This window comes from Neofelis nebulosa, chromosome 2, assembly GCF_028018385.1.
Source record: "Neofelis nebulosa isolate mNeoNeb1 chromosome 2, mNeoNeb1.pri, whole genome shotgun sequence".
In the NCBI taxonomy this organism is placed as follows: Eukaryota; Metazoa; Chordata; class Mammalia; order Carnivora; family Felidae; genus Neofelis; species Neofelis nebulosa.
The window spans coordinates 193,785,995-193,811,785 of NC_080783.1; the positions used below are offsets into that span (position 1 = coordinate 193,785,995).

The 25,791-nt window shown below is 53.8% G+C and overlaps 1 protein-coding gene across 2 annotated transcripts in view; it reads left to right on the top strand.

The window, feature by feature from the left end:
• Positions 1-320: 320 nt before the first annotated feature.
• The window catches only part of GRIK3 (glutamate ionotropic receptor kainate type subunit 3), a 227,449-nt gene continuing 201,978 nt past the window's right edge, over positions 321-25,791 (top strand). Inside the window, exon 1 of one of the 2 annotated variants that reach the window (XM_058718035.1) lies at positions 321-856. In XM_058718035.1, the coding sequence (XP_058574018.1) occupies positions 742-856 (115 nt within the window). In that variant the 5' untranslated portion in view covers positions 321-741. The remainder of the gene's footprint in view (positions 857-25,791) is intronic. The other variant, XM_058718034.1, reaches the window with a different exon arrangement.

The following is a 25,791-nucleotide window of genomic DNA, read 5'->3' on the forward strand; positions in this document are numbered from 1 at the left end:
CCCTTGCTCCACGCCCGGCTCCCAGGCTCCGTGCCCTCGCAGTTGAAGGGACTGGGGGCGGCAGGGCGGATGGGGACATCTGGGAAGCGAGGAGAATCCTCGTTCTCCGGGCGTCCCCCTAAACCGGGTCCAGGGTCCCCTTCCCCGCCCCCTGCGCAGGTGTGAGCGCGCGAGTGTACGCCTCGGCGGGCGTGAGTGTGAAGTGTGTGTGCGCGGGGGAGTGCGCGGAGGGAGCGCGGGCGGCGGGCGGCGCGGGAGGCGGGAGGCAGGGCGCGGGGAGGGGGCTGGGAGGGAGTGTGTGCGCGCGTGCAACTCCACTCCGGGGCTTTGTGCGAGCCCGGGCGATAGCATTGGCGGCGGCTGGAGGAGGAGCGGCCGGAGACGCGTGCAGCCCGCCCGCCAGCGCCCGGCAGCCGGGGCAGGTGGGAGCCCGCGCGGGAGCCGAGCCGACGCGAGCCGGAGCGGAGTCCGAGCGGAGCCCGAGCGCAGCCCGGGCGGAGCCCAGGAGCCTCGCTCGCGGGCGGCCCGTGGGCGGCAGCCGGGCGGGGCGGGCGCCGGCGGGGCGGCCCCCCAGTAAGATGTGCGCGGCGCCGCGGGGCGCCCCCCACTCGCAGCGGCGCTCGGGAGCCGGGCAGCTGGGCCAGGCGGCGCCTCGGGGGCTGCTGCGCGCCCGCGCCTAGAGCTGCCGCCCCAGGGAGCCCGCCACGGCCGCGCCCCGGGCACGCTCGGCGGCGCCCAACGATGACCGCTCCCTGGCGGCGCCTCCGGAGTCTGGTTTGGGAATACTGGGCCGGGCTCCTCGTGTGCGCCTTCTGGATCCCGGACTCGCGCGGGATGCCCCACGTCATCCGGATCGGTAAGGGCTCCCCGGAGCCGGGGGTCTCTGTGCGCCCGGGCGGGGGCGGCAATGGGGAGCCAACGAACGCGATCCCAAGAGATTTTTCCCGATCTCTCCGGGCCGCCGGGGCCGGGTGACCACCGGGAGCTCGGCCCGGTCAGGGCAAAGTTCCAAAGCCGGGGGTCACGGGCCCTACTTAGTGGGGAGGAGACAGCCGGGCCGCGGCGGGCGAGGGGCCCTTGGAGCGCTCGTGAGAGGCCAGACCTGGCGGAGAGGAGCGAAGCGTTCCAGCCCCAACCCGAGTGGAGGGCTCATTTCCCGGCCACTGCCGGCACGACCGGCCACAGACCGAGTTCTGGGAGCGGGCTTCTCCGCGGAGCGGGAACCCTGGGGGAAGGCGCCAACTTCTCTTTCCTCCTCGCTCCCGGCAGGCCCCCGCCCCCACCTGGGGAACAGCTCCAGCGGCCGCGGCGGGGACGCGAGGGACGGCTTCGCAGGACGGAAGGGTGACGGGTGGGCGGCGGGTTTCTCCTCCCGGCGGCCGCCCTCGGCCTCGGGGGTGCCCCATCCAGCCCGGTGGTTTGGGGGAGGGGAGGGGCAGCCCCGGCCGGTCGCTCTTGCGTTCCCTCGCGGCTGGGGGGGGGGGGGGGAAGGGGGGGGAAGGAAGCCACGGAGGCTGCCCGCCGCGGCCGGGAATGTGGCGGGAGGGATGCGAGCGGTTTGTAAAGTTAGCCGAAATCCCTCCGCAGCTGGCGGCGGCTGGCGGGGTTGCGCGCGGCTTTCCGGGGCTGCCGCGTCTCAGCTCTCTTCTCGCCGGAGACTCCTACTCCGGGCTTTAACTTTGTTGTGGTCGCCCCAGGCACCCTGTAGGCAGCGCTCTGGGCAGTGCGGGAGACCCTGCGGGGCCCAGGCCCGCGCCCGCCAGGGCTGGGCCCGGCCTGGCCACGCGGGAGCCTGCCGCCAGGCCGGAGACTTGGGCCTCCTGGGTTCGCGAGGCGCCACCACCAGCATCTGGCACAGGGCGGGCAGAGCTCTGCTGAGCCAGGGCCACCTTCCCCCCTTGTGGCTCTTCTCCAGGAGAGGACTGCTAGAGGCTTGAGGGGATGCAGGGAACCGAGGTCGGGCTTGGTTTCCGTACTTGAGGTTTTCCTAGGAGGTGGTCAGGAATCGGGGGGAGGGGGGGGGTTGAGGGGTACATCTTCGTGGTTCGCTCCTGGATACCACAACCTCTGGAACTCAATATCCGGGTGGGGGTAGTGCGCGGTGCTCAGCGCTGCCCACGCTGGGGTCTTTGAGTCCATGCCCGGGACCCTGGCAGACTCACACCCCACCCCGAGGCAGAAGAGGCAGAGGAGTCCAGGCACGCGACTCTCGGGACATCCCTCACGGTCAGGCTTAACCCTTTGCAGCCCAGGCTGCTCTTGGCAAGCCAAGCAACGTCTTCTATCTGCCCTTTTGCCTGCCCCAGCTCCCTGTTTGGTTAGCATTCCAGGGGCAGGCACAACCTTAGTCCTGGGCCAGCACTTCTTTCATTCCCTCCTTCCTTCCCTGCTTTTTGGGGGCCTACGTGGAAGAGTGCCCTTGAGAGAAAGGAGAGGGGCCCCAAAAGGTGCTCTGTGTGCGTCCCACGCGTTGCAGTTTCCTTTCCTCTGCACGCGGGGAGCTGGGTATGCTCCCAGCTTAGCTTCAGGGATGGAGGTTTTTGGGGCCCCAGGAAGTCAGGAGAAGGTGAGGACAGCCCCAGAAGGATGAGCTAAGGAGGGGCAGGATGGTGTGTCCTTAGCTGCCCCCTCTTATTGTGAAATTGACTTCACTGGGGGCTCTTCACTGCTCTGAGGGGAAGCCCCAGCCTGCCTGCCCTTTCTTGGGTTCATGTTGTAATAATGCAATTAAGGATGGCAAAGCCCTCCTCTCTTCTAATCTTCTTCGTATTAAGCCCCAGGATTAATTAGCATGTTGGCCCAAGCCATTTATATCAGAGAGCCCTGCCCCATTTGATTCCCAGCCCGAGGACTGGGGTGCTGTGTGGATGCCAAACGTGACCGCCAGAGCTGTGCCAGCTTAGATGGAAGATGGGAAGGCTCCGAGGCCTCTGGGCTTCTCTGGAGCTTCCTAGGGAGCTGAACTTCCATCCTTGGGAGTCCGGGCTGGAGCCTTAGCTGGGGCCAGAGAAGCACAGTGGACATGGGCGGGCCCATGCGTGCGGGAGCGCACACACACACGCGTGCGCGTGTGTGCACACACACACACACACACACACTTATGCAGAACCTAAACACACTGCCTTGGCTGGGTCCCCCACCATCTCCCTTTTCTGATCCACCCGTGGGATTCCAGGGTTTTCTGCCTGAGGCTGCAGGAATTGAGGTCCTGGAAATGGGGTTCGGGAGTATGCTGGGTGTTTTGTGGTTCCCGAGATTGGTGCCTGAGCTGGCTGTTCCTGGAGCCGAATTCTCCAGCAGGCAGGCATCCTCAAACACCAGCTTGGGAGAGGGTTTTCCTGCAGGTGTGTGAGGGGCTCTCTGGGCTGGGAGCAGTGTACCCGCCCCCTCTCTTTGTGCCTTTTTTGGGGGCTGAAATTTCCTCTTAGACAAGGAGATGGATAGCTCAGCGGTGTGACAGAGTGTTCAAACAATCCGTCTTGAATAGATGAATTGCATTGCTCTGTCTTTTTGTAATTGTGTCTATCAGAGGGAGAGGTCAAGGCATTGATTGCTTGGATGGTTTGCAAGTAACAAAGGAGAGCGAGGGAGAGAGCGAGGGAGAGAGAGTAATTGGATTGTAGTCTGCGGGAAAAAATGATCATTGATTATTTTATATGAATATGTGAAAGATGTATCTGCGTGTGATTATCAAGTGTTGCTCATTGAAGGTTTTCAAGGCATATTGTTCGGCATTTTATTATTACTCTTATCATCGTTATTATTGTTGGGATGGATTCTGGTCTTAACTCATGGGAAGCAGTTTAATGCATGGATCATCTCAACCAGATGGGCTTCAGTGACCTTTTGTGGGAACCTGGATTTCCTGGTTATATGACCTAGAAGCTGAAGTGGAGGGGCCCTAGGCTGGGAGCTAGGAGGCCTGGGTTTTCTGCTCTCTCTTCTGCCCGTTAACTGAGCCATTGTGGTCAAATCACACCGTTCCCCCCAACCTTGAGCCTCTGTTTCCCCATCTGTAAACCACCGTTGGATTGGCTGTGATGGTTTGGGATATTCTGTGGCTTCAAAGTTCCTTTTAGTGCAGACGGTGGGGACTGTCCGTGCCACTGTAGGTTTCATGGTTACATGAGGCTCCCTCGTATTACATGCATACGGTAGGATCGAGGGCCAGCTTGGAACTTGAAAAGGGAACCAGACAGTGGTGGCGGCAGCTGGAGAGCCCTGGTGGATGGTGATGATCTCTAGCCAGCCAGGGGGAGGTTGGGAGCCAAATGACTGCAGAGACATAAAGCAGGTGTATGTGTTGGGGATGGGGGTGGGGTAGAGAGGGAAGGACTGGCTCAGCTCTGGACTCTCTGAGCATCTACAGACAGCAGAACAGATAAGCCTCAAGACCCAGAACCTGGGCCGGGGGCGGGCGGGGGTGGCCAGCGGGCAGTCACAGCAGTCTCTCCCTGGGGAACGAGATCCCCCTCCCCCAGAGTTCTCCAACCAGCCCCGTCTTCATTGTCTCCGATCAGTTCACCCAAACGGTCCTGACCATTCGTCTCCTGAGTTTGGGAGCCGTGTGTAAAACAATGAGGAATTTCTTACAGTGACTGGTGATGCGCTGAAACATTGCCGCCTTGTAGGAGCAGACAGGAGCTGAATGAAGATCAATAGGGCTTTCCCCCCTGGAAGTAAATAGCTTCAGACAAGACCTGGGAGTGGCCCGAGGGGCCTTGGAAGGCATTAACTTGAGCAATTTCTGCCTCCACTTTCCAGCCCAGCCGCTCCTGTCAGCCCGGGCTTCCCTCTTCCTCAAAGCTGGAGTTTAATTTCTTGGTGATGCCTGCCTTGCACTGCGCTAAACAGTCTTTTGACATCAGGATGAGCTGGGGGTTTTAGAGGTGGCTTATGCAGGGTGAGCCAGGCACTGTGTCCTGAGTAGGCTCCTCCAAGGTCATTTGCATTCCCCTGTTGCTGGCCTGACAGCCAGTCCAGCCTGATGTGCTCTTTTGAAAGGGCTTTGAGGGGTGGCCCTTCATCCCCCCCACCCTTTCAGGAATGCAAGGTTGCTTGGCTGCTTTTAGGGTCCTTTCTGGGGCCTGGGAGCCTCCCTGAGTCCTCCTGTTCCAGCAGGCACTCTCTGTCCCTGCTCTAGGAAACAGCCCCCTTGGGGTGGGGGGGCGCAAGGGGGCAGGAAGCACAGAGTCCTCTGTGGACATCACAGCGCTCCCTCCTCTTGGGGGAGGCACGAGGCCATGTACAGGGAAGGTGGCAGAGGCTGCTTGGGGTGTGCTTGTCAGAGGAGACTTGGTGGTACTCAGCAGCTGAGTTTGTTTCTGATCTGCTGAGGCCAAGCCTCCTCCATTCTGCGAGAGACTGCTGCCCCTGCCTCCTGTGGCTTCAGCCCGAGCCGTGGACCCTCCAGAGGGAATGCAGAGAGGCGAGAGCCAGTGCTCCATTTGGCTGGGCAGCAGGAGAGAGGACCGAAGTTCCGGGGACAGGGCTGGTCCTCCCGAGGCTGGTGTGATGGGGCTGGAGCTTTGGATGGATGGATGGGCCCAGGGCTTAGTGCAGACGGGGCTGGGTCTTGTTCACCAGAATAGCTGTTCTCCCAGGTGCCCATTCCCCGACAGCAGCACCAGGGGGCAGTGTGCCTGTGTCGAGGTATCCCTGTGTCTCCTGCCTGGGACCCCACCTGGGTCGGGAGTGACATCAAAATAATGCACAGCAATGCGACAATAACAATGACCCCCACTTAAGAAGCGCTTACTAGGTGCCAGGCACCGCGGTGTTTCACACGCTGACTAGTAATGCGGGCGCATAGTAAGTGCTCAGTAAATGCCGCTGCATTTCCCTCCCCCATCTTATTTAACCTTCACCGTCGTGTGGGCATCATTTCCATTTTGCAGTTGAGGAAACTAAGCTTGGCAAAGTCACTTGCACAAGATCACATGGGCAGTGAGTGGTAGACGGATAAGAACTCCTGTCGGCCTGACTGCAGGGGTCCTGCGTGTTTGACGGTCCGTGAGGGCGGAGGACAAGGAAGCACCACCAGTTTGCACAGGTGCTGAATGGAGCACCTCCACCCCCACGGCTCTGGGAGCTGAGTGTGTCCTCACAGGGCCGGGCTGTGTGTTTGGCCCTGTGTTGGAGGTGGCTCTGTAGGTTCTGTGACATTTAACCCTGCCAGTGCCAGTTTTCAGAAGCAGATAGCCCTTGTTGATGAGCTGTGTGGCAGATACGCTTCCTGGACTGAAAAGGACGGATGGTCTTTCCCACCCTCCCACCAATAGACACTTACACTGACTACATCTCACTTTGTCCGGGCTTCTGGACTTTGCCCAGTGCTTCCCTGGAAGCCTGAAATAAAGGATGGACTCTCCCTTGGATATGGCTGGTCCACCCATAGGAATCCTTCTGCTCCGGGGACTCCAGCCTACGTGTCCCCCTGGAAGCCACGAGCTGTCCTCAAAGACATTGTCAGAGCCATGAGGGAAGGGCTCCATGTCTGTGCCTCATCTTCGCCTCTGTCCTCATCAGCCAGTGACCTGGCCAGAGAAGGTGGTCACGAACTGTTCTCTGTTCTTCTTTTTCCCCTCACCTCCCTTTCCCTCCCCAATCCCATCCCCTCTCCCTTCCAACATCCTTTCCAGGCTAATAGGTTTTATGGTCATTTTATTTTTAAGCAAGAGTCACATTCTGCCCTTCCGAATAGAGCCTGCCTTGCCAGTCACTGAGACAGGTGGACAATCCGAGGCCACTGACGCTGGGCCCTGGAATATTTGTTGCTGTCTCAAAAGACACTGTGGTAGGGTGTGGGGACGTCGGTGCAGGAGCTGCTCAGTCCACCCTTCCCCATGCCACCTCTGTAAGAGCAAAGGCAAAATCAAATTTACTCTCCTTGTCCCTCATGTTCCTTCTTCTGGGGGACCCAGGAGGCTGGAATAATGGTGGCTTCCAGGGACGGAACTGTTTTGGAAGTGGGCGGAAACTGCATGCTGAGAGCCCCTAAAGAGGTGACAGATTTGGGATAAGCACAATCAGAGGGCTCATGGTATTTTCCAGGACCTCAGTTTCCCCTTCTGTAAAAATGGGGGCGATACTGTCTGCCTCACAGAGCCAAACAGGTACGACATCTTTCCAGAAAAGCTTAAATGCTGTCCAAAGATCAGCATTTCTTCTTGTTGTTGTTTGAGGGGTCTGACATCAGCACAGGGCCAGCACCGGGGTGAGGTGAGCGAGGCAGCTAGGGAGCAGAGTTGAAGCAGGCTCTCTAGTGGTGACCCTGCATTCGCACGACTGACCACGAGAGCGGGCGCTTCCTTAAATGTTGTGCCCCTAAGTGCCTCATTGGCCTGGACCAGTACCTGTGTTTGCTCATGGAGTCGGTTTTCTTCTGCTTCTCTTTGTGCCCCAGAGACGAAATCCTACCTGAGTGTGATTGGGAGTGGGGACACTGGGTCGAGGGCCAAGGGGTTGGGATTGAGGACCACAGGTCATTCTGATTTGGCGTTTGTTCCCCGTCGGCCACCTTTTATAGGCAGCACAGAGCACTCTGCCCCGCCTTGCCTCATTTTATTTCCTTTGGAGTTATGTCCAGGGTCCCACTGCCTTTTACTCCAAACCTGGCCTTCCCCTCTCCCCAAAGCTCACTTTCCCATGTCCCCCTCCTTGTTTCCTTGGACCTCTGTGCCTTGTTTACTAATGCTGATTGGCCTTGGCTGTAGTTATGCTTTGTGGGTTTGTCTAGGGCTTTCTCTAGTGCATGCGTGTCCTGCCTCCCTGTTAGGCCAGAAGCTGCTCCAGAGTGTGTAAGGCCAGCTCCCCCCGCATCATTACCAAGAAGCAGAATGAATTTTTGCAGGGGAACCAAATAATATATTTCATTGATTCTAGGATGGACTTTCCTCCTCTCCCTTCTCCCTTCTCTGAAGTCAGTACATGTCTCACGTGTCATAGCTGGGGTTGCCTACAGGATGTTTTCTTTTTTGGCACCTCAACATGTAATGGCATGGCTTGGGTTTGATGAACTGTGGTGGACCTGAGTTAGACCGTGCGTCTCACATGTCTGCGCCACGTGACCTTGGACGCGTCACTTTACCCCTGGGTCTCCGTTTTCTCATTTTAAGATAGAAGTATTGGGATTAAGTGAGACTACATTCAGATGTTTTTGACCTGCAAAAATTTCCCGTGGCCGAACCTTAGAGTATCGTCTTCACAGAGTCAGTGCGAGGATTAAAGATGATAAAGTGTATGAAGCTCTTTGCGCAGTGCTTGATGTTTAATAAATGCTGGGAGAGAAAGGATTCTCCAAGGTTGGAGGCCATGTCCCTCCCATCAGACTGTGAGCTCTGAGGCTGTCTGCTTCCTGCGTACCCTGTGCCAACCCTGGTGCCCAGTACTCCGTGCCGCTCAATACCTGGCATTTATTTACCCATTGCCCACACACCCACATGCCCCGTAGTGGAAATGGTAGGGTCCGGCTGCCTGTGACAATTATCCACCACATTAGGGGGAGAGAGAGGTGCCCTTTGGGATGCTTCTGTGTGTCAGCTCCCAGACTCCTCCTGGCCTGCTATTTATCACATACCTGCAGCCCATGGGGTGCTGGTTCTTCCTCCCAGGTGCAGTGTTTTAGCTGAAATGCATTTTGCATGTATTCAGGAACGAGGAGACCCTGGTTGTGGGATGCTCTTTAGGGACTGATCAGAGAATCCTTGTCAGTCCTTCTTGGATGTAGAGTTCAGTCTTGCTTCTTGGGCAGGCTAGTATGGCCCAGAGAGGGTCTGTGGCTAGAGGCTGGGCCCCAGGGGATAGAGACCGCTGGCTCTGCTGGGAGACATCAAGTAATGAGGCCACGGCAAGAGCTGGGGAGGAGAGAGTCCCCATGGTGATCATACAGATCGGAGATAATGAGATGGAGTGAGATCTGGGGGGAGTGGCAGCTTTGACTCCAAATCCTTTGGTGCCATGCTGAATGGTGGTTAAGGAAGGCAGGGGAAAAAAGGGAGCGAGAAGGAGCTAAGATTCCAGTTTGTGTGAAGAGGGTTCCGATCCATAGGAGACAATTAAGCCTTGCGCTATTAAAGGGACTGATGCAGACAGGCTGCCGATGGAAGGGGGTTTATAGAGTTCTCAGAACAACTGCAGGGATGAGCTCTTTAAATATGGGAACGAGGGAGACTTCTGCAAAGCCTTCCTGCATCTGCTTTGCAGAACCGAAATATGCTATTCCAAAAAGCCTGCCCAATTGGGCGGAAAAGCAGGAGCAGGGAGCCAAGGACTTCCCAGGGCTCCACGCATCACACTTCCTATCTGTGGTGGAGAATCACAGAATCTAGGCTGAAAAGGACCCCAGGGGTCATTCTTAGGCCTCTGGTTCTCAAACGGAGCCTTGCACCAAAATCACCTGGAATGCTCATTAAACTACAGACTGCTGGGCACCCGCAGAGCTTCTCATTTGGTAGGTCTGGGGTGAGACCTGGGATTTTACACTTTTGACAGGTCCCCAGATAATGCTGATGCTGCTCCTCTGGGCACTTCCCTTTGAGGACCACTGTTCTCAGTCACTGGAGGGACCTTCCCCTAACCCCCCCTTATAGGTGGATATCTAGTCTCTGATTGAACATCACCTGAGATAGGAAGCTTACTACTTTTGACCCTCTTTTGTTCTTTACTGCGAATGTTTCGGCTGACTCCAATCTTTGTTGCAAATCCCCCCCCCCCCCCAAAACTTGTCTCCCTGCAGTCCCAGGGAAGGCGATAGAACTTGGATGTTGGGAGTATAGGTTCTGAGATCCATCTGTCTGAACTTAAACCTTTTCCCCCGTCCAGGGTCTGGCACTTGGGATAAGTCACTTAGCCTTCAATTTCCTCATCTGCAAAATGGGGATAATAATAGATTTGGCTGCGTGGGCTCATTGTGAGAATTAGTATGCCTGGCACAAGAGCAGCTTTCAATGCACTTTTACAATCTAGCATGTGGATAAGTTCACAGGTTCTGGAATCTGCTGGCCCGAGTTTGAGGCCTGTCTCCATCACTTCCCATCTGTGTGATCTTGGGCAAATTTATCTAATAATAATAACGATGATGATGATGATGATGATGATGATGATGATGATAATGATGATGATAATGGTATCTGCCTCACAGGGTTGTTATAAGGATTAAATGAATTAATGCATATGAAGTGTTTAGACCACAGCCATGGGAAGCACTCAACAAATGGTGTCCATTACTCTTATGGTACAATAGCCATGCTCACTGGTTCTGGTTCTGGTCTGCTCCCTATCCTCCCATGCAACCCTACAGAAATGTAAAGGCATTTCTCCCAATTAGAGATGCTCAGTTCTTCCCACCAGGCGTTGAGAGCTAAGCTAACCCCAGTGCTGCTTGTGTGTTACACCCAGTGAGCTCCTGGCTTCCTCGGACCTCAGCTTCGGTGTCTCCTTGTACAGCCCAGGCCAGTTCAGCCTTCTCAGCAGCTACTTCACTTTGCCGAGTTAGACTGAGCTGGCGGTCTCTTGAGATCCCCTGGTCTTTTTCACAGGCATCGCTGCTGATCTATAACTTCTCTCATCTTCCCTTTGGCAGTTGATCTTTTGAGCCTAAAGGCAGGACCTGTCATTTATCCTCAGTAAATCCCACCATGGAACCTTCAGGCAGTTATTCTTGCTCGTTGTTCCTGGACCACCAGAGCCTGCTTCTGGTTCAACATCTTCAGGAAGTAGGCATGGATTTCACCCTCTTCTTCCTCCCTGGCCTCCCTCTGGGGGGTCTGTGGTGGACAGGTTAAGTGGTTATTGGCCTACACTACGGTGGGGGCTGGGAATTGCTGCTCTGGACAGTGTAGCTTTTGCGGCTCCTCTTCCATTGTTTGCCTTGCTTCGTGCCATCTGAGCCTGAAATGAGCCCGCCTTCCCTCCCTTCAGCTATTTCTGCCGTCGACACATTAGGCAGGAAATGACCAACGTCAGAGTCTGTTGGCTTAATTCAGTAATCATGGATCCACGATCCTATACTTTAACCCGCTTCAAAACCCCACTAGCTTCCTTATACTTTCAGGCCCTTTATGACATGCCCTGGTTGGCAGACCTATACTGCATCCCTCCTTGCCTCATACACACTCTGTGCTCCACTATACTGAACACCCAAGTCCCCAGGAGGCACCGTGCCTTCCCTCACACCCTGGGGCCTCCACTCTTGTTATTCTTTGCAGACAACTTCTAGTCATCCTTCAGGTTTCAGCAAACGTGTCTTTTCCTCCAGGAAGCTTTTCTTCATGTCTGCCCACTTCTTTGGGCCCCCACAGCACCCTGTATTTCCCTTATCGTAGCACTTATTATATAAGCAGGGACCCCGATGACTTATTCACCACTTCATCTGGTGCGCCTAGCACAGTGGATGGCACATAGTAGGTGATTAATAACTGTTGAATAAATGAATGCATTGATGAATACAGTCATTTGAGTAGAAGTCCACACTCCTGCCCTGTTACTCAGCTCAACATTTTTTCCATCTGGTCAACAAGATTTCATGAAAGCCATTGTTAGAGCCTTCTACAGAGTCAAAGTTCTAATGATGTCTGTGGTGTTCTGACACATGAATTCAACACCTTCTATACCAAGACTTTTTCCACGTAGTAGCTTGGGCAGAACTGGAATATTCAGGGGAGTGTGTCCTTCGTTCCCAGGACTAGATTGGTCTTCATATCCATTGTTTGGTTCATACCGTGATGATTCTCCTCATGAGAGACACAAGGTGTCTGTTTCCAGAAGCAACTGAAGAAGGGCTCATGGTCCTCCTGTCTTCCTGACCTCACCTGTTTCTCCTTCCCACTTGCCCCTAAGCATCCCTGCAGCTCCCTTGGGTTGTTGAACCCAGCAAGAGAACTTCTGCTACTCATCCTTAATAGGCTGGCCGCTTAGGACAGCTGCTAGACAGGGATGTTTTGCCGCTTACACTGTGGCCAATTATAGGTCAGGCCTCTCTGTTTTCCGTCTTCACCACATCACTTACTCCTGCAAAGATGTCTAGACAACAGGTCTACATGCCAGCTTTGTGTAAAGCAGAGGTGTTCAGGCTATATGGACAGTCAGCCTGGGGCATTTAGCCCTGGGGTTGAGTGCATCATCCACACTGGGTTCTTGAGAGTGTGAATGTGTATATTTCTATGTGTTTGTGTTATTTTAAGAAATGACCAGTTGGAGGTTTGCTCCTCTAGCACAGGCTTCCCAGGTTGTGGCTCAACAGCCATTCATTACCCCAAGCCTGTTAAATGGATCAGTGGGAAACTGAAGACTTAAGTGTTGAAGTGACGGTCCCAATTCCTGACTGTGCTGATTGGTCTGCTGTATTTGTGTAGCTGAGAGGCCAGGGCAGATTTGCAGTGAGGCCCTGGGCTTCCCCTCTTGAGCATGACAAAACCGGGCTCTGCCCTGAGGCCATGCCCTCCCTTCCTTGCTTCCCTCCCCAAGGAAACAGATGACACATTATGGGCAGAAAGAGCCTGTTGCCTACATGGCCATTTTTCCTGCCCAGTTTAATAGAGGTGACAGCCGTCTATTTTACTTGTCTCGTAACATTGAATCAGTAAATAAAATATGGGTGAACTCTCAGGTTTAGCTGAATTATGGCTGGTCCCTGGGGGTTGAGGGCTGGGGGAGAGCTGAGCAGAGAGGTTGAATCCCTGGCTTGTTGCAAGAGAACCTGAGCCTTGTGTCCTCCTGTGGCTCCAGGAAATCTTTCAGTGCTGAAGAAGGCCAGGCAAGGTCACCTTGTTGGACTATCTCTGAGTCCATGGAAGAACCAGAACACAACTGGGGGTCCCCCAAGTGTTGGAACTACAAGAGTACAGTACCTGTCCCTATTCCTTTCCTATCACAGATTAGGATACTGAGGACCAAATGGGGGACATGATTTGTGCCACATCCCTTGGGAAGCCATGGGAAAATCAGATGAAAACATGAGTCTCTGACCTCCACTATATTAAGAAAACTCAGTCTCTCTCTCTCTCTCTCTCTCTCTCTCTCTCTCTCTCTCTCTCACACACACACACACACACACACGCACACACACATACACTTGAAGCTTTACATTTTCAGTCTTGAAATAGAGACTAAATTTTTGTAATACTGAAAAACAGACCGATAAAACATTTTTCCACATTGAGGGAGAAGTACAAACCAAATTCGTCTGTGTTTAGAAAGGCTTGTAGATAACAGATCCACCCTATGAAGTTCCCACGAGGCCGGGGAGATTAAGGTTCACCCCTAACCTCTGTGTTCAGCACCACGGAGAGCAGTCAGGCGCTGGGGTAGTGAGTGGGCGCCATCTGCCCGCTGACTCTTCTGGCAGGGGTGATGTGGTTATTGCAAGGTCTTGCTAAACAGGCATTCTTTTTCAGAATGCTATTGCTCTAGGATTCTGGTGTTCATAAACTGGACTGAGGTGTTTAGCAGGCACACGTAGGCTAGTGAGAACTATCGTTTGTGGTCGTTCAAATCAAGCAATTCACAGTAAAAAAAAATGAAGGCAACAGATAGAATTTGCTCATCCCCCCCCCCCCCCCATAAATTGTGCCTAAGCCTTTGGTGCCTTGTACAGCTTGTCTGCTAGGGAGCAGTAGCAGATGACAAAACGAGTGAACATTTCTATTGTCAAATATCACACCCGATACCAAGCATCTTTGCTCAGCTTGTCAACATCATCTTTCACATTGCATTTGGTAAGTAGGCTTGTGTTATGTATTTTTATCCTGCTAAATGTGATTTCTTAAAAGTATTTTGTGTGTTATTATTTCCTGAGTTGTGGAACCCTGCATACCTATAATAGAGCCGTATTTCCTGCTCGTAGATAAAACGGCTCTTCGTTCAGGTGATGGGAATGGAATGTGTCACGGCTTTGTGGTTTTCCCCAAAGAACCCCAGCAGTACCAGGTGCTGTACCACCTGGATGTGTCTGGGAAGCCTTGTGATTGGCCTGGGTGTTGACAAAGGTCTCTCCTACATAGAAAGTCACTCCGAGTGGCCTCAGCATACCTCTGAGAGACGGGTAGCTTGTGGCCATTACCGAGGCACTCTGGGTTGGCTGGAACACCTGGTCTAGAAGCCAAAGAGCATAGGAACCTAGGAGTATTTGGATGATAGACTCCAAGGAACTGACACGTGCCTCTGAACACGGAGCGACATTTAAGTAAACAGGCTCCAAGGATGTAGGAGACAAGATGGCACCTTTCAGTCATACAGCAGAAAGATCTGGAATGGGCAGAGGGGAAGTGCGCTATGATACCAACAAAGCAGGGCTCTTCAGGAGCCCTGGCTTGAAAGATCTCAGGAAGAAAGGATTGGTTTCTTTGCTGCTCCTGCTTGGGTTCAGAGAATCAGAAAAATCTGCTTTGGAAATGTGGCTATTTTTATGCTGTTTGTAATCTCGTGTTTATTTCCTGTCGTTTTCACATGGACTCTGGGCTGACTCACTGATTCACCAAACATGGGTGGCGCATCCACTCTGTGTACTGCAGAGTGCACAGGGAAGGGACTTGTGGAGGGCCTGGGGCGTGAAGCAGCCTCCCTGGACCTGGTGGTAACTCAGTGGCCTCCTGCTAGGTCCATGTAGGTGACCTTCAGTGATAGCCATGGTTCCTTGAACAATCAGATACGTGCAGTTTGGACCAGAACCCCACACTTGGATCTTTCTCATTCTCCTGGGTGCTGGGGAGGGGCACTGAGGCTCAGAGAGGAGAAGAAACAAGCTAAAAATCACACAGCAGAGCCAGCTGGGAAGCCATGTCTGTTCCCTTTCACCCTTTACACCTCTGTTCTACTTGTCTTGCTGCTAAACCATATCACTCCTTCCACTGTTCTGAGAGCCCCCTCCTCCCGAGCTGTCACACCCTATCCTCGGGCCCCCGTCAGGGTTCATTTTGGCCAGTTGTCTGTCTCTTGTCAGAATGGAACCTTATGTTTTCTAGATGGGGCAGGTGAATAAGTATAAGTAAGGAGGAAAGGTAGGGGTAAGGACTAGTATCTGATTTTTGTCTCTGAAGAAGTGAGTCTGTCTCCTTCGGTGGAAGTTTTTCTCTCTGGCTGACTCACCTTCTTCCTGCTGCAGTGTAAATCCATCTTGTCCGTGACATGACATGGCCATTTGTGGAGTTTGGGAAGGAACATCCAGATTGGGAAACAGTAGCTTCGGGGACTTCCTTTTCTAGGGCTGTAGCAAAGAAACTCTCAAACAATTAAGCTGAAATGGCTACACTGTCCCTCACATGGGCTCAGGCAGATTTATAAGATTTTCTTTTTTAAAAAATTGGGATTTTTTTCCCTGGAGACAATGATTTATGGAATAATCAATTTCTTTATCTACTTAATACATTGGAGCGATCCGTCCACGCAGGCATCAATCTCCCCCAGAGGCTGGAGAGGGCCGACAGCCTTTTGAGCCTGACTCACCCGGCAGAAGGTGGCTTTTTCTGTGAGCGACTTTGATCCCAGAGTCTGGCTCTGAGGCCCGCAGTAAGGAAGGTCTGGGGCTCCCGCAGCCCCGCTCTTTGAGCAGAAATGCTAATGCTTTCTCCTGTTTGGTGTCAGCCCCACCTGGAGAGGAGTCAGGTCCAGCACTTGCTGGCCCCGTGGTACAGGAATGGAGGCTGAGATGAAGGTCAAAATCCAGAGCTTGGAGATGTGAAGGTAAGGGCTGTCATTCTCTTCATCTCTGAAGGCTGTAGTGTAGAAGGGGGAGCAAACCTGGCCTTAGAAGTCCCAGTGGAGAGAATTGGAGCCAGTGGGATGATGGTCCAAGGAGGCAGAATTTGGCTCAATGCCAGCCATCTCGTATTCAGTGCTGTTTGAAGATTAAGTAAGATACGTCGGGAGTAGTGATCTTCCTGGTACGGGAGATAATCAAGAACATGTTGGCCAAGGATGTTCCCAGGGGACTCCGGGTTCCTTTCACCGTGAAACTCCAGGTATCCCCAGCCGTGATGCTATAAAACCCCAGGCTTTCTAAGCTCCCCGAAAGGAATGCGCCCGCCCTGGTTACACAAACTCCACGAACTCACAAACTCTGAGTTCAGAGTGGTGGCTGCAGCCAGCCCCAGGAAGGACCTGTCGATATTTTTGAGCAGTGTAATTCCAAATACACGGGCACTCCTGATGTCACGTAATTGGCACATCTCTCTGAGGTAGGTACGATTATCTTCTCGTGCAGTTGTAGAAACCGATGTGTAAAGGAGAATGGGTGGGTCCAAGGTCACACAGCTGGTTGGGATAGAGCTTTGGCTCATTCAAACCAGCACCTCTTTACTCCATGAGCCTTTAGTGAGCACATACTGTGAGCACATACAGCCCTGTGCCAGGTGCTAGGACTACAAGGGGGAGCAAGACAGATATGCTTCTGGCCCTTACGGAGCTTGCATTCTGGCAGGACAGACATCAAGGAGTCACTACAAGTTCAAAGCGTGTTATAGAAGGGAAGCACAGGCTGCCTGGGGGAACACCAGGAAGGGCTTCCCTGAAGAAGTGACATTTGGGCTGACACCTGGGGGAGAAGAAAGGGACAGTGAGGTGAAGGTGCTGGGAGGAGGGAGTCACGGGTTCTAGGTAGAGGGAGCAACATGTTTAGATGCCCAAGGGGCAGACAGTTGTGTTAAATTAAACCAGAAGAAACTGCCAGCTTTGTAGGTCAAACGTGGCCAAATACCCGCAGAATTGTATTTAAAAAAACAAAAACAAAACAAAACTCAAGGAAGTCCAGTGTGAATAGAGCAGAGAGAGGGGGTATGGCAAGATAAGGCCTGAGTAGTGGGCCTCGAGCCAAGGTAAGGAGGCTGGACTTCATCCCAAGGGCACTGGGGAGACATGGAGGACTGTAGAAAGGGAGCAACCTTTGAAAAGTCATCCTGGTGGCTGTGTGGTGTGACTACATGGGGGTGAAAGTGGAAGCTGGGGGCCCATCAGGAAGCTGTTGAAGTAGTCCAGGTGAGAAAGGACAGCGAGTGGGCAGATGGCAGGTTAGTTGGGGACCAAGTGTCCAGGGCCCTTCTCAGAAGCCTGGCTCTTCCCTCTGCCCCAGGCCTGAGCACTGGAGGCCAGGCCATGATACCTGTGAGTGGACCGTCCCCAGAGCCATGTGCCTGTTTCCTGAGCCCTCCGTCGATGGGTACCACATCTGGTCATCTGAGAGCTCAGCTGGGCCTCCGGCCACATTTCATGGTTTCCTAGGTTGGCCGGGGAACCCTAGGTGAGTTCCGTCTCCTGCTGCACAAGGCAATGAGCCCTCCTTGGCAGGTGGGCCACTTTCAGTCTCCTTCAGCAGGCAGACGGGGCTTGCGGGTCAGACCTTCTGCAAGTGCTCGGTCTTTGTGACAACCTGTCCGAGAGGCTTCAGAAAGGAGCTCTTTGGGGGTGCCTGGGTGGCTCAGTCAGTTAAGCGTCCGACTTCGGCTCAGGTCACAATCTCGCGGTCCGTGAGTTCGAGCCCTGTGTCGGGCTCTGGGCTGATGGCTCAGAGCCTGGAGCCTGCTTCCGATTCTGTGTCTCCCTCTCTCTCTGACCCTCCCCCGTTCATGCTCTGTCTCTCTCTGTCTCAAAAGTAAATAAACGTTAAAAAAAAAATTAAAAAAAGAAAGGAAAGGAGCTCTGTGGCTGAGCTGAAACCCCTTCTCCCGCTGAGGAGGGAACCCTCCTTCTCCTTGGCAGAAGGTGGGAGGAGGGAGACCTCTGACCTGCAGGGCAGGCGCAGGGGTCGCTGCTGCCTAGGACTGCAGCATCAGGGGCGGGAGTGACAGCCCCACACAGATCTGGCTGGGCTGGGCTTCCCCTTGTGGTTTCAATTTCCAGCCCCCTGTGCTAGCACAGTGTTACTGTGCTCATAGACGTAACAGTCGTGATGTGTTAGAGGCTTGCAGTGTGTCAGACACCGCGAAGAGCATCTTCTTGACATTCATTCACTTAATACAGCAAATCTGAGCAGTAGGAACTTTATCCCCACTTTATAGATGAGGAAAAGAACCTGGCGTCACGCACGTGGCAAAAGCATTCAGAGATGGTAATTGACATCATCGCTGTCATCCATCATCATGGTCGCTGTTGGTTTAAATAATGGATGCAAAGACCTATCCCAGTACCTGGTGCAAAGTGGGTGCTCAGGGAGTATTTGTTGAACCTGTTTGTACAGATTCAGGCAGAAAATGGGGTGAGTGGCCTGGGTCAGGAGAGGGGAAAAGCTTGGGAAAGGGGTCTTCCCAGCTTCCTGGATCCCCGAGGATCTCTTGCTTCCATTCCCCTGGCTAGGCCTTTCTTAGCCTGGTGTCTCCCCTGTCGCCTGCTCCTCGCCCACCCCCCATTCTTCTAGCGAGGGCGCCCGATTCTCTAATGCCATTTCTTGGCAGCCGCAAGGGAAGCAAGGACAGCCTCCAGTGTCCCCCTGTCTTGGGAGGCAGTCGGTTGGAAGACCCTCCCGTCGTTCAGGGCTTCACCCTCCGGTTGGCTCTGCTCTGTCCTCAGCCACTGGCAGCCGCTTCCCTCAGCCAGTCCAGTCAGGACTCCACAGAAACACCTCTTCACACACAGACCTGTTGTCAGCTCAAGGCAGGTGGTGAGGCTGTTTCTGACCCCGTGCTTCTGCATTCTGTGTTTTCCACCTGAATGCCCTCCCCTCTTCTCCTGCTGCGTTTCTTTCTCATACTTCATGTTCTGTCATAGGCTCACTTCCTCCAGGAAGCCTCCTCTGATACACCCAGGCAGTGGTACAACCTTCCCTGAGCCTCCCGGAGCCTTGCTGCACCGTCCATTGTTATAACACTTCTTGTGGGTGCAGAAATGATCTTCTTCCCCATCATGCCCCTGGTGACCCCAGAGCTCACGCTGAAGCTTGTGGAACCTCTTGTGTTTGCCTCCAACTAGTTGTTAATTTTTTTTATCCTGTTATTAAAACAACACTCATGACAACATCTTTTGATGGTTTACTCTCTTGGAGACAGACTTCTTAGCCTAGAATTTAAGGGATTCTCCTTCTGATCTCTTTTTCTAGGTTCTGCCCTCCCCCAACCCCCCATCAATTTAATTTTAAGTTGAATTAGTTTCTTAGGTTGAGTTAGCCAACATACCCAAATTGGGATGTTTTATATAAAGTTTTGGGTTTCCGGCTTCCTTTCCCACATTCCCACATGCCACAGCCCCCACCTGTCTTTATAGAGCTTCCGCCAAGATGGGGCGATTTACTGTTATGCAGTAAAAGCATAAGTACTCTTCTTGCTGTGGAGTTAAGAGGGAAAGGTGAAATGTTTTGTGTGGCTGTGTTTTTATTACCAGGAGTGAAGAAGACGCAGACCAGGAGGGCCGTTTATTTCAAACATTTGTCCCTCACCGGTCCTGCTTCCCCGTTGGGTTCCTGTTGGCTCCTGCAGGCACCGAGTCCCTGACCCCCACGGGGGCCAGGAGCTTCTCAAAGGCAAGGCCCTTATCTCATTTTTATTTACTGTGATGATAGGACCTAGTGCTCGCTGAGCCCTTTTCCCATCTCCTTTAACCCTTACAACGTCCCGAAGATGGGGGCCCTTATCCCCTCTTCCCAGAGGAGGGATCTAAGCCCTAGCCAGGGGGAGGACCCCTTCGGTAAGTGACAGTGTCTCCCAGATTTGAACACCGGTCTGCCTGGCCCCGGCTTGATTCCCCTGTGTATTTCCAGCAGCCATGCCAAACGAGGCCCACAGCAGACCATTCATAAGTGCTTGACAAATCAGACTGAATCCCGGAGTCGCAGATGGGATGGAGTTCTGGGAGACGTCCTCCGGCAGTGGACAGTGGCATGCTTGGGATGTTCCTGGCCCTTTTCCTTCTTTCGGTGCCTGGATGGCTCTGAGTGATGCTGTGTATCTCTAGGGCAGCATCATGCACAATTAGGCTAATGTGTGCTGGGCAGAGAATTTGCTGTGAGTCCCTTCGCATTACCATGTCTTTGAGGCACTAGGACGTGGTGGGGGCATCAGAGCTCTGCAGGAGCATTTAAAAACATTTTTTTTAAGTTTATCCACTTTTGAGAGAGAGAGAGAGAGAGAGAGAGAGAGAGAGCATGAGCAGGGGAGGGGCAGAGAGAGAGAGAGAGGGAGACACAGAACCCAAAGCAGGCTCCAGGCTCCGAGCTGTCAGCACAGAGCCCGACGTGGGGCTTGAACTTTCGAACCGTGAGATCATGAACTGAGCTGAAGGCGGACGCTCAACCCACCGAGCTGCCCAGGCGCCCCTGCAGGAGCATTTTAATAACCTCTGTCTGTGCTGGCTCCCTCTGGTGTTCGCCGTGGCCGCAGGCCCATCATGCCCACACAGTCCCGGCAACTAATCAGGCCTGGATAATAGGTCACACAGACACGCGCCCTTTTCCCGCCTGCCTCTGGGCTCTGGGGATGCAGAGGAGGAGGGTTGCACAGCCTCCATTTCTGCTTGGCCGGGGTTGGGGGAGAATGGGGAGGGCAGGGAGAGGCTGTGCCCGCACTCCAGCAGGCATGAGGTGCTGGGCGTCCTTGCCTTGGCCAGGCTGCGGCTGAGGGGCACCTACGGTGAGAAGGTGGGTTGTCTGGTGTCAGTCAGGACTCAGGAGGTGGCCGCAGAGGGAAGACTTAGCAAAGAATGAATCAGCGGCTGTGTCTAGAATAGTGTCTGTAAATGCCGCCTCTCCCGGACGCAGCCGGTTTAAGATTCTAGACATCTGGCCTATCTGGGTCTGGAAGAGGGTCCCTTCCCAGGGAGAATAGCCTTGGCTGATGGTGGTAGGTATCGTGGCAAGGACGAGGCGTGAGTGACTTTCTCCCGACACCACCTGGGAGCTGGCACCCGCTGGAGGTCTCCCGGGCCCATGGTTCAGGGCCGCTTCCCAGGGCTGGGCTCAGACCCGCCCCACTGTGGGAACCGGAGGTCTTGACTTTTGGAAAGTGCGGTGGTCCTCAAGGTTATTGGAGGCATAGCTCTTGTGACAGTCTGTCGGAGTAGCCTTCGTTCTTCCCAGTCCTGAGTAGGTCATGCTGAGGACATCAGCCCCACCCCCGTATTAGCGGATCTAGGGTCATCCACCTCCTGGGAGCTTGGAACCAAAAGAGGGGGAGTAAGAGGCCCCATGCACCATGCCATATCCCTTGGGCTCGGTGCTTCCTGTGCCAGCTGGAAGTGACTTTGCATGCCCCTCCAGGGGTGGCGAAGAGAAGGCTTCCTCTGTGTCCCACTCAGGGTGGACAGCACTACCTTTCCTCATTTTCCCTGCAGGCAGGCTCACACTTAAAACAAATAAACAAGAAGAGAACTAATAGACCCAGACCGGGAAAAAACTCCCACTAGGACTTACTGGGCACTTACAATGCCAGACAGTATGGAAGCAATTCTGGGTATTCACTCTTTAGTCCTCGCAGCGACCCTGTGAAATGGTCCAGTCATCCCCATCTTCAGGTGAAGAAATTGTGTGTGGCTCGGGTCACTCAGCCAGTAGGTGGCAGAACCCGGGTTCCCGGGGGGAGGTCGGTTTCAGAGCCCTTAGCCGTTCGCTCTAGGATGTGTCTGCATACTTAGAGAAAACACGAGTTACTGCTGAGTATGGATTTTTCCAGATTTCTGAACCTAGAATCCTGATAGAATCTGGGCAGGATCTTCCTGGGCTTCAGGATCCCTTGATGCTAAGACAGGAACAGGATGTTTAGACTCTATTTTGAGCCCACTGTTTTCATCCTTGAATGAACCAATGTGGATGAATTCCTATTGAGAGACAAAGAGTGAGTCAGGAAGAGGAAGCCAGTGATTGAGACAGAGGCACTCAGAACAGAGGAGATGTGGAGGGACAAAGAGATGAGACAGAGACAGAGAGGAGAAAGGGAGGTTAAGTGTGTTTGGTACCGGGATAAAGAAGCTCTCAAACACCTGGTGGGGTCAGAACGACTTCACAGAGTGGCAGGTTCAGATATCCTAGATGCTCACCTGGGATTGCTTCACTCTGGTGCCCACCATGGTTTCTGCCCCCAACCCCCCCCCCCTTCCACTTACCTCCAGCTGCTCAGCAAAGAGGCCACCCGGTGTGGTTTACCTCCTATAGGTGGATGGGCACCATATGTAAAATACTGAAAGTTGTGCTAGCCTGGCCCAGAGTGGGGTTCAGTGAGTTACTGGATGGAGTCTTCCTAGAGGAACCAGGTCATCTAAATGGGATCCACGTGAAGAGACGTCTGAGAATCTGCCAGAAAAGGAACACCTTAGCTTGGAGTACACCCATCCTGGTTGATTCTCAGGAGCTGGTCTGCAGTTCACCTTGCTTGCCTGGCTTCTTCCGCCCCTCCCTCCCCACATCTTTCCTTTCCCTCAATAAATGCTGGATGAGCCCCTACTATGTGCCCGGAGTTTCAGGTGCTGGCTTGAGGGAAGAGATTCCCTTCTTCATGGGATCCTGTCTAATGTGTTCCGGATGACAAACAGTAAGCAAGTGAAAAAGCCAGTACACGCACAGTTAGGGATTAGAGCAAATGCTAGGCATGAACATAATTGAGAGGCTACTCTGTGCTTTTTTGGAGCAGGGCGAGCCTCTCTGAGGAGGTAGCATTCAGGCCGAGGCCTGAAGAAGGGGGAGGAATTGCCATGTGAAGCATGTAGGAGAGTTCCAGGTGGAGGGAGCAGCATGTGTGAGGGCCTTGAGGGTCGGAAAGATTGTAGGATGGTCAAAGGAGAGAAAGAAGTTCTCTGTAGCACGGGGGCTTGGTGTGCAGGGGTGGGGGTGAGGCATGGCATAAGATGAAGCTGGGAGGTGGCTTTGCCAAGGTCCCGTTCTGGTGTCGTCTCTGGGCTTTCCCAAGCTGGCACAGGTTCTGGTCTGAGGCATGGGCCAGCTTCATACCACAGACCATTGGTTCCTGTGGCCCGTTTAGGCTTTGGGGGTCAGCCTTCACTCTTCTGTACATTCTCGCGTGGAGCTGCTCTTGGCCAGTGACACCTCCTCCCAGCCCGGGGCGGTGGGGGGGCTCCCCCAAGCCTGTCCCAAGCGCATGCTGGATGCAGCAATGGAAAAGCCAGCGTGACCCCACGGAGGGGCAGGCTCTCTATGGGGGCGGGGCTTTCTTCCAGGGAGATTCATGTCTCCTGGCAAATCCCCAGCATCTAGGGGAGTGAACTCCAGGTGGAGGTCTTTAGGAGTCTAATGGTTCTGGGGGACACAGGTGGGCATTAAACAGCAAAGGTTCTGATTGGCTCCTTCCATGGAGCGTGTGACAAGAGGTTTTTTTTTTTTTTTTTAAATGTTTATTTTTGAGAGAGAGACAGAGTGCGAGCAGGGGAGGGACAGAGGGAGAGGGGGAGACACAGCATCCGAAGCAGGCTCCAGGCTCGGAGCTGTCAGCACAGAGTCCGACGCGGGGCTCGAACTCACAAACGATGAGATCATGACCTGAGCCAAAGTCGGACACTTAACCGACTGAGCCACCCAGGTGCCCCACAGGTGCCGGGCTGTGTGCCACCTACGCGTGGCCCACACTTCTCGAGGAAGAGCACACACACTGTTCCAGGCATCCAGGTATCGCAAGGATGGGACACCAGGCCATCTGGTTCAATCCACTGATAGATTATTCAGCATATGTGAGTGTGTGGGTCCAGGCTGGGTGCTTTGGGGGAACCCTAGGAGGAGAGTCCGTCGTTTCCGTTAGCAGAATTCTCTCCAGTTGGCCGAGTGTGCACGTCTGTGTCCCGTTCCATGCTCCCAGCAGTGAGTTCGGCAGGCAGGGCAGGACGGAGGCTCCCCAGTTGGCACTGAAAAGACTGAGGTTCGCTGAGGCCAGGTCACTACTTCAAAGTCACACTGGTGGTGTCTAGAAAGCCCTGACTGAGGTCTGAATGCGGATCACTCCTTCACCATGTGGGCGCTCTGCCAACTCGAGAACACGAGGCCAGCCCCCTTTTTCTCATCTGTAAATGTGGAGTAACGTGCTAAATGTCGAAGTGCTTGGCTGGGGGCCTGGGAAAGAGTCGGTGGCCAGTAAGCTCCGTTTCCCTCTGGCCTTCTGACCCGACTCTGGGCCTGGGCATCTCCTAGCCCATCCCCTTCCTCCCCGCCTCGAGAGTTTCACGTGCGTTGTCGTGACCTTGCACAGAAATGTCTTGATAGCTGCTGCCGGGTAGACAAAACATCTGGAAGATTGGTCCATCCTTTTTCTCTCCATCCCACTGTTTTGGTGTCATGAAGATAAAGCCACAGACACGTAACTGCCAGGGCCCAGTTCCCAGAAGGCCATAAAACACGGGCGATGCTGCCTGGCCCCGCTCGCCACAATCCAGTAAGTGCTCCTTGCATCCAACACACAGTTATTTTTTACAAAATCGCTGAACTAGCCATGTTAGCTGTACTGATCAATAAATTACGTTGATGAAAACTCAGTAGGCGGCGTCCCCCCGACGCTCATTCCCGCACAAAGGAAGAGCTCCACACTCTTCCCTTCTCGGTGCCACTTCTTGGTGCCATTTCCTGTCTCCTTTTTCTTCCCGGTGTACCATTCCCGGGGCCACTGTCCGAACCAGAACCCCCAGACAGGATGTGGAGAATTCCAGGACGACCGGCGGGGCTTCCGGCCCAGGGCATGGGACCTCCGTGGCGGGAGAGAGTTGATCCATCTACCGAAGCCTCCAAGAAGAGACTTGCTTTCCAGGGCACCCTGTACCCATGGCCACCTGCTGCTGGGTGTCCTCCCATCTGTGAGACTCCTGATTAGCAGCCCTGCTGGGAGGAGTGACAGCCAGTCACAGCACCAGCCTCCTTGCTTAGAAGAACCAGGAGCCACAACAGATCCATGGTCTTCCCTTCAACTCACTCATTCATTCGTTTGCATGACACGTTTTGAGACCTTGCTGTGGGCTCGGAACTTTCCGTGTGCAGTCTTACTGAGTCCTTGCCAAAAGGCAGGTGTCGGGAGTTGACTTTTCACCACTGCCTCCCTTAGTTATAACAATACCTTTATTGCATATGCTTAGGGAAGGCAGGTTCCTGCATTCGATGAAGTGGCAGCTCATGCTAATGGTAAGTCCAGACACGGGGCTTCGCTGCCTAGGTTCAAATCCTGCCTCGTGACCTTGGACCAGCTCTGAACTTCTCCGTGCTTCAGTTTTTCCTTTTGTAAAATATGGATGAAAAAGTGTTTACCTCATCGGGTTGTAGCATAGATTGAGTTAGTGAGAGCGAGCACCCCATGCCTAGAGTTTTCGAGCACCATACGAGTGCTGGCTGCTTTAAGCTGGTGAGGATTAAGTGGGCTCCTATGTGGGGGCGCCTGGGTGGCTGAGTCAGTTAAGCGTCTGACTCTTGCTTTTGGCTCAGGTCATGATCTCACGGTTTGTGAGTTCGAGCCCCGTGTCAGGCTCTGCCCTGACAGCGCGGAGACTGCTGGGGATTCTGCCTCTCCCCCTCTCTCTGCCCCTCCCCTGCTTGCGCACACATGCTTGCACTCTCTCTGTCTCAAAATAAGTAAATAAAAAAACGTTAAAAGCTATGTGTAAAGTGCTCAGGATAGCACCTGCTGCATCCTGAGAGCTCGAAGAATGTGAGCTAATGGCCTTGTCCCATCCAATTGTCACAACACTGCTGAAGCAAGAACTGTTAAGCACCCCATGTTGCAGATGAGGAAACTGAGGCCAAGCAGCTCACCCAGGATTTCAGAGCAGAAATCTGACCATGGCTTGTCTGGCTGCAGCCCCCAGCTGTCTTCTGTAGTGCTGGGCTGCCTGCAGTTGTACTGCTTTGGAGTTGGAAAGCCCCCGGGAGATGCTTGGATGGGACAGGTGGGGAATCTG